Source organism: Lissotriton vulgaris, chromosome 3_1, assembly GCF_964263255.1.
Source record: "Lissotriton vulgaris chromosome 3_1, aLisVul1.2, whole genome shotgun sequence".
Classification (NCBI taxonomy): Eukaryota; Metazoa; Chordata; class Amphibia; order Caudata; family Salamandridae; genus Lissotriton; species Lissotriton vulgaris.
In genome coordinates, this window is record NC_141689.1 from 612,398,600 (window position 1) to 612,413,617 (window position 15,018).

The window sequence follows — 15,018 nt, forward strand, 5'->3', positions numbered from 1 at the left end:
ACTAGTAGCATTTAATTGACAGGCCCTGGGTACCTACAGTGCATTTTACAAGGGTCTTATAAGTAAATTAAATGTGTCATGATCGATGTTGTAACTTCCATTTGGTGCACTCAAAAGCAGCAAACTATTGTTGAAATGTGGCTCTGCTTGCAATGCTGCCTTTGGAGCAGGGCAAATGACGAATCTACCGACTGCAAAACCAAAAAGTTCCTGCTGCTGGGGCTAACACAGAAAGGGAGAAGGTCTACAAACATGAACAAAGCAACTGCAAATGACATGAAAAACATTCAATCTTGAGCAAGGATTGGTTCTGTGGAGTGTTGCCTACAATGCTGTCTCCTGATAGTTGGAGCTGTCTGTAGGGAGGCCGCAATAAAACATGAATACTTAATTTAAATGTTTGACAAGAGAAAAAGAAGATAAAATACTTCAGAATGGAATCACCTTTGATGGACACCTTTCAGATGAATGAGCCGCAGACTGGCAGGGGTAGCAAACAACCATGCAGGAGTTGCAAGCAAAACCAAAGCACATTTTATCTCACAAACTTTAAGCCTTCATGTACACTGGTGACAAGATTTCAGCACACTCATACAACTGGCCTTAGACTAATTTGCAAATGTGCTTGTTCCACACAATTTTGTAGATAGACAGTCTGTCCAGTGGGTGAACAGGGCTGCCACTGTGGCGTAACATTAGCCTCTGCAGTATGCTGGGCGGGCGGGGACCTCCTCAGCGCAGTACAACGAGTCTGGGACCAGAGTGGTAGGCGGCGGCCTGGGAGGAGGGGGGCAATTCATGCACTTTGCAGGGGTGCCTCCTCGAGTTTTGTTACGCCACTGGTCTCCCATTACAATCCGTTACTTCATCAGACTGTGTCGGCAGTGTTTCTTCCTCATTTTAAGAGCTGGGTGCTTCTGCTGGGGTTATCTGTGATTCAAATTCTCAGGGTAACTTCCAAACTGGTCGTGAAATGTGTAACATGCTCACAATATGTGGGTAATTTAGAAAGTAGCCTTTTCTTCTGAACAATTAACACTGCAGGTCTAGCCTATCATTGAAAATTGTTTCCTGAGCGTGTTCAAATTGTGTTTCCTTTGTTGCTGGAAGCTAGAGGAGCCATAACATTAGGAAATTGAAGCAATGGGCTATTTTCCTGGAGTGTAGATGTTGACTGGGCATTTGTTACACTGTTCTCACCTCCCTCATACCTCTCAACTCACTGTACGTTGTCAGGGGACAATAACACATCTATGTTTCCAAATAAGGGTTCAGAGTTTATGTGTGAAAATGTCTTCCGAGTTGACAATGATTGAGAAGGAAACTTCATTTTCTAACTGGTTTGCATGCTTTATGCCGTACCCCCATTGCTATGGAGTCATTATAAGGCTGTCGACGTATGATTAATGGAGGCCAGAGTCTGTCGCAGTCTCTTTGTTTCCCGCCAGAAATAATTCTATAGAATTTGAATAAGATATGTGAAAATGGTCTTGAGCTACAATAAAGGGCACCACTACCCCGGTTTCCGTGGGCTTGTGTTATGCATTTAAATACAATTGCACTTGCAGATTACTTGATGGGAATTTTCACCCTTTCACCTCCTCTAGAATCCATCACCCAGCACGAAGCTTGGAGCTCCAAGATCCGTCACCATCACAATCTTATCCAACGACAACGCCTTCGGGGTTATTTCCTTCAATATGGTACAGTTTTATTCTCTTCCCATTCCTGCCTATATTCATTGAAGATGTGAATGAACTATTACAGTACATTGTTGAATCTAAATCATATTTTCTCTACACCTAAATTAAAATTATGAGCATAAAATTGAGCTTCTGGTGTAAATGAGGAGAATTTTTGTCAATACTGTTCTTGGGTGGGAAGTGAACAACTCCGTATTCATGGGGCTGCAGGGGAAAGGGTTTCTAGTTATCAATAAAATAATTAACATATCCTTTTTGTGAAATTGCAAAAAAACGTAATCAGATTTTCCAGATTCGCATATGAAATTCGAGAGTAGGAGGAGCTAGAATTCATTATGTGACGTATTTGAATCTATTTGCAGAGGTACTCTATGCCACTGTTCAGGCATAGCAGGGGTGCGGGTGCTCGTTGTCTGCAGAGCATGCGCCAACCTGCTGCGAGTTAGTGGACGAGCTACACATACAACTGACCTTGCAAACATAGATTAACAACCGGCACTTCATGTTTGCAAGCAGTGTTGGCTGCACCTCGTATACTAACTTGTAGAGTTTCCGAGTTAGTGCGTGCACCTTATTCAGCACAGTTTCAATGACAGATGGATGGCGCTTCGCGCTTGTCTCCTTTGTGAGCGGGTGCACGGGCACAAAACAGGACGAAGATGCGGGCCAGTAAAGAGGCCCAAGTTGAAAAATCGGTGCAAATCGTATCTGTAAATGTACCGTATGAAGATTTCTAACTTTCCCCTGTATTTTCGTAAATCGAGAAGAGATTAAGAATGTTTTCTGCTTTACAAGGAAAATGTAAAGAATGTCAGTGATGCTATTGAGGTGTATTTTCCATTCAATCTACTGATGTGTCTAAGGGTGCCTGTCTTTATACTGTTCACCTCTCTTCCTATGTTTGGAAGCACCAGGAGCAATTAACAAAAACTGGCAAAGACAATAGGTCTGGACTTAATATGAATGCGATTAGGCATTTCCCATATATTATTTACATGCGTTGCATGCACAAATGCTGTTTTTAAAGTAAAGCCTGTTCTGTCGGGTTTCCACAATACTTGGTAAAAGTATCAGACATGGAATGGTGTCTACATTTAATGTATAGATGAGATCAAGTATTGAATTTGACAAACATGATGATTGAGTGTACTTTTAAAATATGTAATGGTGTTCCAATGGAAGCATTTTCTGGAAGCTGCAGTAGTCCAGCACATAGCCAATGTTCCTGAAGTAAAATAGTAATTCTCTTCTGAGTGGAGCCTAAGGCCATCCAAGATAGTGTTGAAGTTTTTGTTTGTTAGACTATTCGATAAAACATCATCATAATACTCTACAATTTAAGATTACATCTCACTATGTAAAACGGAAAAAATAATCACTCATATTAGATTTAAAAATGCTGATGTACCCATGTTTTCAGAATCTAAAAACATAACTAATCTCCACTGACATTATAATATAGTACACTTCTGATACAGATAATCTATAACTCACTAACACAGTTGCAATCCTGATTAGAAAGGACAGAGAGAGTCAACGATTAAGCTCACTCTGAGCAGCTAATAGAGTGACTATTAAACATTGATTTCTAGAAACGCTAACCTCTTTGTTACTCCAGACCAAGCTCATAAATAGTGTCTGACACACTCTCCACCCAACCTGCATATGCCAAAGAAAGAATTTAAGGCAACCATGCTCCATACCCCAATTATATTTTTGTAGAATCAATATACAACAGTCTGTATATCGAAAATCATATCTTAAAAACTGATTGTGGATTTGTTGAGACATGACTAGTCGTTAAAACCCTTTCGGGGTGGTGATCAGGTAAGTAGGGGCCAAAATTTGGCCTAATTTAGTCCACCGTGAGGAACAATATTCTGCTAATTTAATGCTTCTTTTAAATTCATTAGTGAACATAGACCCTTGAGCTCAAAGTTCTTCTAGTATATATTTAGTGATTAACTTCTTGAGAAACATAGCCGTATTTCCTCATCTGATGAATTTTCTTTTTAATTAATGGGTTTGTCCCTGATGAAGGGACAGTTCGTCCCGAAATGCATTGGGCGCTGTTCAACTGAATTTGTATACAGCATCAATTGATTGTATCATTGCTTGTTAAATACATTTATGTTATTGTTTAATGTTCAACAATTATGACTGTTGTGTTATGTAAAGTTTAATGGAAAGTAAAAACTTGAGGAAGAATTTGATAAGAATTGGTTTACAAAGTTTATTTTGAGGAAAAAGCACATAGAGAGCAGTGCATACTAGCGTCCAAGTTGCCTTTGGGACTTAGCCACCTCATCTCATGGATTGGAACACATCTCATGCCACAATAATGATCAAATAAACTTGCTAGGGTCTACATCAACCTTGCATTTATTGTGACAATACAGAAGAGCGGATTCATCACATCATTTGCCAAAGGATATTTGATCAAAGTGCCGGATCTCTTGAGGAGTACCATGATGGAATCTCAATTAACTTCTCAAAATAGAGGCCTTATTTTTCTCATAGTTGTTATTTAATTTCTTTCCATGCATAGAAGCTGGTACCGAAAATTTCAAAAAAATCTTAGCAACAAAATATTTCAAATTGTTTAATAAGAAACAACATCGTGTTTCATAACAAATAATTATATTCCAGCTTTTACCTAAGAACATTGTACTCTTTTTTTTAATTTTTATTTATTTATGCAAAGACACATGAGTCGGTTGGTACAGAAACACAAAGAGAAAAAAACAAAAAGGGAGACAATGGGGGGCGTGGCTAAGATGGCGGCGTGATCGGTCGCAGGTCCCGGAGGCTCCCTGCCCGATCCCGCCACACTTCGCCCTTTTCATTAGCCTGATCTCCCTACGGCGCCCACACCGGCTAGCACTGTGACCAGCTTCCTCCTGGGTGTTCATATCCTGCCGCTGGAGCGGTGCCGGAGCTCGAGGGGGCCGAAGATTACAAGCCGCGGCCGCAACATGGCGCCTGCCGCGGCCCATTAGGCTCCAGCGCGCATTGCCACCGGAGTCCCGGGGGGGACCCGCACCTTGCCGAGGCTTCGGAACACCTGTGAGCATCTGGGCAGCCCCCGCCTCCTGCCTGCGGACCACCCCCGGCTCGGCGGAGCGCCCGGCGACGGGGCCGGGTGATAGCCGGGAATCGCGAAAATCGACTCCCCGGCTTTTGGGCCTACACGCGTCCTAAGAGACCTACCCGCCTGGAGCCCCGCGCCGCTGGACACAGCAGAGGCCTCCCACTGTGACGACTCCCCCACCACACACTCAACTGGCCCTCGAGGGGGCCAATCCACCACGGTCCCGGCTGGGTGGACGCCGAGCACCCGAACTGTGGCGGCTGCGGGGGCCCGGTAGGAGCCGGCGCACACTACTCCTGCTGCCGGCGCTGCTCCGGCGCCTTGACCGGTCATAGCTTCTGTGCCCTACAGCAGCGTCCACGGGCCCACACCGAAGAGACCCTGGGGCCACCCCCGCCGCCTGTGGAGGGTCCCCGACTCAGCGACCTGGCTGGCGGTGCAGCAAGTGCCAGCCAGGCATCCTCAAACTCGACCCCCCGGCTTCGGGCCTACCGGCGCCACCGGGGGGACGGGCTGTGAGACACCGGGGCACCCAAACCAACGCAGCCACTGTGCCCTGCCGATACCCTGGCCCACGAGAGTCGCACCCTGCAGGAGGGGACCAGGTGGTTGGAGAGAGCACGGGCCGACACACCGCCGCGGACCACAGGGAACCATGCAGGTGAGGAGCGAGGGAGGGGCACGATACCGAACCTCGGGGGGCACGCTCGGCCTCCGGCGATTGGCTCTAATAGGCCCCATCCCCAAATTTGCCCTGATCGTTGCCAGGAGGGGCCGCCGCGGGGTTGACCCCTGACATCTTCACTACCTCCTTGGGAAACTACCTGCCACATAGCCCCACAGCCGACTGCCTCCCTGTCTGGACCTTCGGGGATCCTACCTGCCTGACGAGACACAGTGCGCATCATTGGCCAATTCCTCCCCAAGCACTAGCTGCCGAAGCCCACAGGTGGCACGACCACGCTTCCTCTCCCGCACCCCTACACTAGGACTTGTTACGTCCACACAGGCGACATGGCAGGGCAAAGATCAAAGAAAGGGTCGCAGACTCTCCCGGAGCTTCTGGCCAAAACCCAGTCCAAGCCAGGAAAGGACCCTTCCTTCCCCCCAGACCACGAAACCGACAACTGCGCCTACGGAAGACCACTCACCCATCACCAAGACTTTCCTAGAAAGCCTCTTTAACTCCTTGAGAGATGATTTTCGATCTCTGAAACAAGAAATGGCGGGGGAGGTCCGGGAGCTCCGACGAGAAGTGGAGGGCATAGGGGAGCGAGTGGCCGCGGTGGAGGAGGCTGACCAGTCCAGGAGCATGGAAATTACCCTCCTCCAGCAGGAAATTGTGCGTCTCACTGACCAGCAAATGGACCTCCAGGCCCACACGGAGGATCTCGAGAACCGTTCCCGCCAGAACAACATACGGGTCCGGGGGGTCCCTCAAAAATCAGAGGGGTCTGACATCATGGGCTATTTGCAGACTCTCTTCCGGTCAGTTCTGGGTGAATCGGCGGACTTTGAGATACGCATTGACAGAGCCCACAGGGTGGGACTACCCAGGCGGTCCTCGGCACCCCCACCGGACATATTGGCCTTTCTACCCGACTTTCCCCTAAAGGAGCGAATCCTCAGGGAGGCTAGGCGAGCCCAACCTCTTCAATTCCAGGGCCACCCCATTGCTCTCTACCAAGACCTGTCCGCCATCACCCTGCAGAAGCGCAAGGAATTCCGTAAAGTGACTGATTTCCTGCGGCAGCACGAGACTCCATATTCTTGGGGACACCCGTTTTGCCTCATTTTCAAATGGGAAGGGAAACTATACCAGCTGCGCTCGCTCATGGACACATGTGCCCTCCTAGGCCTTGAGCACGAAGTAGATGACCCGACCCCGAGCCCGATCAACGGATCCCGAGACAATGGATGGCAGACGTGCGTCGAAGACGATGGCCCTCCCGGCCCCTAAAACCAGATGCCTCTACTATCACTCAGGAGCGCGCCACGGCTGTGCCGGAGGTGGCCAAAGAAACTTCTTCCTCAGGCTGACGATGGCAAAGCTCGGGAGATCACCTTTAGCTTTATTCCCTCCTGGATGAGGGTTGGGTTTCGGGCGGGGAGCCGAAGTGTCCGCCACAATCCACGACCCGAATGGAAGACTTCTCCACAGCCCTGTGCAAACCGGCAGGACTGGGACTATACCCGCGAACTCGTGGGCGTTGGGGCCCCGGGTGGGAGCGGGAGTTAGGGGGAACAGTTGCTTACATCCTTACCTCATGGAGAACAGTTTTGGACATAACGGGGGGGGAGGGAGGATGGTTTCAGGGGGAGTTGGGGGGGGAACCAGTGTGCCGGGGGGGTTTAACTGTTGCTGAACTGTTGAGACCCGACTTTGTTGCCCTACTGCTTGGGCTCAGCCCACCGCCGTCTTCACAACACTATACATCCAAGCCATGTACACAAACTCGTGTCAACGCTTTTGCACCCGTCCTCTTCAATAATGGTTAATCCCACACTAAACATTCTAACACTTAATGTCAAAGGCCTAAATAACCCTATTAAGAGGCGAGCGATACTTTCCTATCTGGAACACTCCGGAGCGGATCTGTGCCTACTCCAGGAGACCCACCTGCTACCCAAGGACTGGCATAGACTACGCTCACGTGCCTTTCCCCAGCAGTTTTTCTCTTCCCTCCCTACCAAGAAAGCGAGGATTGCCATCCTGATCTCTAGGCACTTTAAGGGGAAGGTGGGGACTAAATCAGGGGAAGTTAAAGGCCGCCTTCTCTCTCACTCCTTTCAACTTGGCGACCGACACCTCACGGTCGGGTCCGCTTATGCTCCCAATATTGGGCAGGAAGCCTTTTTGAGAAATGCTCTTTCTGAATCATCCCTTCAATCACCTGACTCACTCATACTTATCGGGGGGGACCTTAATCTAGTCATGGACACCACCAAAGACAGATCTGGACACCGATACGGGGATACAGGCGCTATCACCACTGCTGGGGCGGACCGGATGCAGGAACGGGGCCTAGTAGACCTATGGCGCACCATACACCCAAACACGACACACTATACCTTCTACTCTCATGTCCACCACACCTATGGCAGACTGGACCATTTTGTAGGCTCGTCTGAGCTGCTGCCCAGAGTATCCAGTGTTGACATTGTCCCCGCAACGCTCTCAGACCATAATGCTGTGGAGCTGACTCTTACTGTCCCTGTCACCCCCCCGTCCCCGCGGTACATGGCGACTTCGGGAAACCATGCTGCAGCGACCAGCAGTCCGCGAGCGCCTCAACACTTCATCACTGATTATCTAACAAATAATGACACACCTGAGGTATCCTTGCCCTCCCTCTGGGGCGCCCTGAAATCGGTGGTCCGTGGGGAGCTCATTGCTATTGCCGCGGGGGAAGCTAGGGATCGTAGGGAAAAAAGGTCCGAACTCACTACTCAGGTCGAGGAACTTGAAAGGGTCCACAGTCGCACAGGCGCCCCCCGTGTCTGGCGACAGCTGAAGGCGGCCAGAGCCCAACTGGCCTCCCTTGACACAGATAGGGCGGAGTTTGCCGCACTTCGCCTCCGACATACATACTATGTCGGGGGCAACAAGACTGGGCGCTTACTAGCCAGCGCCCTCAAAGCTAAGACCCACCGCGCCAACATCACAGACCTCACTGACGGGGCGGGGAACACTCTCACTGAGGACTCCCAGATAGCTAACGAATTCCGCACCTACTATGCCTCATTGTACAAGGCTGATACACCGCCCCTCAGGGAGGTGGATTCATACTTGTCCTCGGCGGCCATCACAGAACTGTACAAATCCAGCGCGAACATGTTGGATGCCCCCATCAGATTGGATGAGGTAACCGCGGCCATATCCAAGCTTTGCCCATTGAAATTCCCGGGCCCGGATGGCTTCTCTGCGGCTTTTTATTAGACATTCAGTCACCTCGTGGCCCCGGTCCCTACTCGACTCTTCAATTCCTTTGAGGGCCCAGGCTCTATCCCCCCGGACATGCTGGCAGCTGAGGTAATCGTCCTGCCCAAACCGGGCAAAGCACAGACTCACTGCTCGGCATTCCGTCCGATTTCCTTACTGAACTTGGATCTCAAGCTCTTCACAGGGGTGCTGGCGGCCCGTTTGGGCCCACTACTACCCGGCATACTGGAACCGGACCAATCGGGCTTCGTGCCCAACCGCCAATGTAGCGACAACACCAAGCGAATGCTGCATCTAATAGATAAAACACACTTCCAGGATTCCGACGCGGCACTTGTGGCCATCGACGCGGAGAAGGCCTTCGACCGCGTCGACTGGGCTTACTTACAGGAGGTGTTACTTCGCTTCGGTCTGGGAGACCGCTTTCGATCCTGGATAGCCAGCTGCTATCACCGACCGCAGGCCCGGGTCCGACTGGGTGGTACTCGCTCGGACCCCTTCGAGATCCAGCGCGGGACGAGACAGGGCTGCCCACTATCTCCCCTTTTATTTGCCCTTTACATCGAACCATTGGCGCAGAAAGTCCGAGATAATCCAGACATCACCGGAATCACGTTCGGGGGTGAACCACACACCATTAGCTTGTACGCTGATGATATCATAGTTCCTCTTGCCCAACCCACCCACTCGATACCAGCCTTCCTAGGAGAGCTGGACGCATTCGGCATAGTCGCAGGTTTCAAGATCAATAGGGGTAAGTCCCTCATTTTGCCGCTAGGAGGCAACGCCCACACGAACTTTCCAACCTCTGACTTCGGCTGTGACCTCCGGGTCACTTCGGAGCTCCCTTACCTGGGGGTCACCCTTACCCACTCGACCGCATTGACTGCGACTGTGAACTTCGCCGCCCAGATCAAGGCAGACCTTACGCGCTGGTCTAAGCAACCTCTGTCTCTCCTGGGCAGAGTGGCGGCGGTGAAAATGTCAGCCTTGCCCAAAATCCTATATGTCTTCCAGACTCTCCCAATAATCCCCCCGAAAGGCACCATCCTCGACCTTCAAGCAGCACTGCACCACTTTGTCTGGGAGGGAAAATGGGCGCGACTTAACAAACAGCTAGCTCACCGGAGCAAGGACGAGGGTGGCCTGGGCATCCCCAATTTATTACAGTATTTTCATGCCACACAGCTCCGCTATTTAGTGGAGTGGTACAGGCCGGAGTCAGAGAAGAGATGGCTATTTCAGGACAGAGCCATGGCCCAGCTCTCCCTGTGGGCGATTCCCTTTTTGCATACGAAGCACAGACCGACTTACCTCACCAACTCTCCCATAACTCGCACAGTCACCAAGGTGTGGGACGCGGTGGCCACTAGACGCGGCCTCACTACTTTTCCCTCTCCATTCACCCCACTACTAGACAACCCGGACTTCCCTCCGGGTAACGATCCCCGAGCTTTCACGCAATGGCGAGGCACGACATGCAGATGCGCAGGAGATCTTTTTGATCTACAGGGCTTTCTCCCCTTCTCCACCATTAAACTAAACTATGATGTCACCGACCCCATCTTTTCCAATACTTTCAATTGCGGCACTGGCTCACTGACCCAGCGACTGTCACTTTGGTGAGACGCCCCATGACTCCTTTCGAGAAATGGCTCCTGACTAGAGACTCAGATCGCCTCCTCATCTCTGATATACACAAAATGCTTACGCCTCCAATAGATTCGCACAAGACAGCTGGACAGAAAAGATGGAAATCCGAGCTAGGCAGACCGTTGTCTTTTAAGGAATGGGGCCAGGTATACTACAGAGCATCCCACACCACACGCAACACAGCGGGCAGAGAGACAGCCGTGAAACTGGCAACCCATTGGCACCTCACCCCAGTCAGACTTCATAAAGGTAACCCATCTAGAAGAGACCTGTGTTGGAGGGGGTGTGGGGAAAAAGGCACTATGACTCACATCCTCTGGGACTGCAGGGAGGTCAGAGACTATTGGAACTCTGTTTTAGATGACATTGACGCGACCTTTGACACAGCGATACCCCGCTTCCCCGCATATGCCATCTTGGGGCTTCCCAATGCACTCACCTTCCCCCTGAAATCGGTCCGTGGCCGACAGATGGGCATTGCCATGCAAGCCGCCACGCAACATATCCTCTCACTCTGGGGGTCCACATCCAAACCCACCCACATAGGGTGGCTACACAAACTTTGGTTCACCCTGGGCATGGAACGTATCCAGGCTACTCTCTCTCACTCTGCAGCCACGTTTCAAAAAGTCTGGTAACCTTTCATCTCGCTGCTGTCCAAAGAATTTAATGAAATTACGTGTCCAAAGTACTTACGGCTGTTGCGTCTCACAGACACGGCGATAGACACCTAAACACCTCAAGGGTCTGCGATACGGGTCTCTCTCCGATTCATAGTCATTGGGCCTCGAACATATGGCACACTGGTTGGGGTGGAGGGCGGGAGATTGGTTGGGGGGTAGGGGGGGTTTTGCGGGGTTGGTTAATTCTAAATTGTTGGCCACAAAAGCATGTCATAAGCCTCATTTGCATCACCCTGCTACTGCTGAATGCCTGTTTCTTATGCCAATTCTGTCTTAGCACTAAATGGACGTTAGTTACGAACTGCAGCCGGTTTGCGGGTTGCATGCACTCTGTATTACGATGCTTTACTATGCTTTACCTTGGCCCAATAAAAAACCATTTAAAACTAAAAAGGGAGAACATTTTTTCGAGCAAATACATATCCAGATCTTGTCATTTAGAGGCATACAATACAAGAATATAAACAAGAGAAAATAAATATATTGAAAAAAACACAAAGAACATTGTACTCTTAAAGAAGACTGCTGTGTGTCCCACAGCTGGTTAGCAGATAAGGTGTCACCCAACTAGTCAGAGGGTTTGATGTTCTTTAAGCTGGTACCATCCACTTTCCTAAAGAGCTTGCATGAGAGATTACAAAAATTCATGAGTTGTGCTTTAGTCAGATTCATTTTTATACAATTTTTCCTACAATGTAGACACATAAAGTCCAGAAAGAATTGAAGGCCTATTGGAATCTTATCCAGTAATATTAAGTAATCTGCATAAGCAATTATATGAATTTTTTGGTCAACACTAATTTGAATCAATAAATGTGATAGCTAAACATTACATTTTTGTAGTTTGCTGGTCCAGGTATCTTTTATCCTTATTTTGCGGAGGGTGAAGGCTACTTGGCTTAGCTTATATTTGCCATGGTACCCTGTTCAACGTTAGGAATAAGTCAAATAGATAGCTGTCTGATGTCAAGGATCTCCTTGCCGCTCATTTTTTAGGGATATGGGTTTATATATGGGAGTTGGCTGTTTTGCCTGCAGCGGATCTCATGAGAATCAAATCTTGGCAAAGGCAGTCCATGGAGGCCCGGCCACACACATACAGACTTGTAGCACCAGCTAATGATGCTGTTTTATATGTATACAACAATGTAATTTATGTGGGCTCCTTAATTGAGGGATTGCAATTGATCGTAAATCTACATGTAGACAACTGCAGGATTTAAGTCCCTGCAAAGGTCAGTGTTGGCCCTTCCACCTTACCCCACATGGACAAAAAGGAATGTTGTTACTTCTACAATGTAGTTTATTGCAAACGTTGAAGACTCAGTGGAACTCAACTATATTTATTGAGCTCACTACATAGCCAGGCACCAGGCTCATACAGTTTTCTTTGCCACTGCTGATGTATTGAACATAGTTTTTCCTTTGGATAAAGTGGCCCTCTGGTGGCACAAAAGTCTTAGACAAATATATCCCCCTGCTCAAGTTTGCCTCTATTTTTTCCTAGGCGCCACAGTTTTGAGATATTACTATGGTCTAGAAGTTTATTTAATGTCTTTGGAGGTTGTGATGTCATTTCTTTAGATCAACCCAAATATAATGCAGTGATAGTTCTGTAAAAAATCCTCACATGACATTCACTTTCCTCACTTATTCTTGCCCAGCATCTGAAATATGAGGCAATGTGCATAGCAATGTTGTGCTTCTGGACTCTAGTTTCAGGATGAAAGCCAAACAGTGCACATATTCTGTTTACATAACACAAGATTCAATTACAGATTCAGGGATATATATATTGATTTACCCAGATTCTCATGAAAAGTCAGCACCGATGATCCGCTGCCCCTCCCAATATACCTACTTTAGAAAAAGAAACTGCAGATTGCCTAATCAGTTTTCCTTTTCATATTTAGATGGTGTGGGAATCACCCACTCTGATAGGCCTTTATTATGTTGATGGGTTGTTTTCAAATGGTACTCTCAGAGGAGTTGGGCGTGTAGGGACAGGTTGGAAGTTCAAATGCCCAGTTGGCAGTTCTCCCTACTGTTCTCCACAACAGATACTTCTATTTTTTGAGTTTATGAAGCTTTAGGGGGCGGGGGGTATTTTATACACTATCCAGCTCATTTGCACCAACCAGAAACAGTTCTTGGGGTTCACAATAGGCAGATAGGGGTTCAGATAGGCAGTAGGCGGAGATACTAGATGTGGCCCTAGTTAGAAATATAACATGTACCTAATCGTCAATATGACAGACACTCCTAGCCAAATCGAGATTGACATTACTCGCGATGCAGCGTGGCAGCTACCAATGGGGGGGGGGGCAAGACCTGCAAAACCCTCTACTATCTGTGCTCAGCTGCTGCCATGTGCATATTGGTTCGCAGATTAGTAGACAAAGTGGTTAATAGCATCAATAACAAACCGCTGCTAGCAGCCAGATTTGCTGCTTATTATGCCAAGCTCTATTCTACAACCCAGGTATCCTCTTAATCAGACACAGTGTCTTTCCTTTAGGATCTGCCCACCTGCCGACTAACCTTCGAAAAGAGAAACTACTTAGAAGAGCCGATTACCCTGAAAGAATTGGGAATGGCCCTGACCCAACTTTAGTCAGTTAAAACGTGAGCTGAATAGGTTCTCTTTAGAAATTGAAAAAGCATACTGCAGTCAACTGGGCCCAGCAATGGTGGATATGTTCCTGCTTGACCTATGATTGGCAGATATAGCGGTGATTCCCAACCTGGGACTGCCCCCAACCCACTGCTCTTCCTACTACCCTATATCCCTACTTAAAGTAGGAATGAAGATCTGGGCGAAGACCCTGGCCAGTCGACTGCTGACAGTATAGCGATCCCTGGTCCATCTGAACCAATGTGGATTTATGCCCAGCTGGGCTACATGCCTCAACATCCAAAGGATCCAGAACACCCTGGCCTTAGTGGATAGGACAGCGTGGGAGAAGGCACTGCTGCTAGTCGACTTCTGGAAGGCTTTCAACTCAGTGGAGTGGCCTTATCTTTTTTTTCTCCTCACCAAAATTAACTTTGGATAAAGATATTTCAGCTTTGCCAAATTACTCTATACTAATCTAATGGGCTGAAACAGGGTGGGAGACTTGATGTCTCTTGCATTCCCCCAACAATGGGGCATGCCGCAAGGGTGCTCTCTTTCCCTACTACTATTTGTGCTGGCCGTTGAGCCTTTGGATTAGTGGATCCAAGTAGACGCACAGATGCAAAGTTTTGAATCGGGTCCAGGCATATCAGATGAGATCTCACTATATGCAGATGATGGTATCAGAACCACCATAGTCAGGTCTGAGCGCTATTTGGATCCTACAGATATTCAGAAAATATTCCGGACTGCACCTCAACATTACCAAATCCTCTTTGTATCAGATGGGGGTAGGCCACATCTATTAACCTGTGCCACAGACCTGACAATACATACAGAAGCCTTCTAATACCTGTAATATACATCACAGAGTGGAGTAGTGTGGCTCACTGGTTAGAGGCGGCAGACCCAGAAGAAGAAGTTGGCCTGGGACCAGGGTTCAATTCCCGACACAGCAGGGTGTTGGGCCAATGTCAGCGGGCTCGATAAATCTCGCCTTCGGTGCCACTCTAACCATGGGTTCCACTCAGCAACTCTGGGCAATAGCTTGCTTAATCTCCACAAACGGCCCCATCAACGCCGGGGATGCCTGGTTTCACCTTGGGGGTGCCCAATAGGGACAATCTCACAGGGAAAGCCAGGACGGGTTCCCCAGCGTTATACAGCGCCAGGAAACCTACGGGTAGCAGTGCGCTTTACAAGCTCAAAAATGAATTATTTAATTAATTAATTATTAATTAAGAGTATAGTAGGAAGGCTTGGAAGGAGAACCTACAATCCCACCTTCACAAACTATATCAATACTTTGACTTCTGGTCTGCACTCCC

At 48.5% G+C, this 15,018-nt stretch overlaps 1 protein-coding gene across 1 annotated transcript in view; it reads left to right on the top strand.

The window, feature by feature from the left end:
* ADGRV1 (adhesion G protein-coupled receptor V1) overlaps window positions 1-15,018 on the top strand; it is a 1,865,288-nt gene that overhangs the window by 27,299 nt on the left and 1,822,971 nt on the right. The window contains exon 4 of the mRNA XM_086963519.1: window positions 1,608-1,703. Coding sequence (XP_086819645.1) covers window positions 1,608-1,703 — 96 coding nt within the window. The remainder of the gene's footprint in view (window positions 1-1,607; window positions 1,704-15,018) is intronic.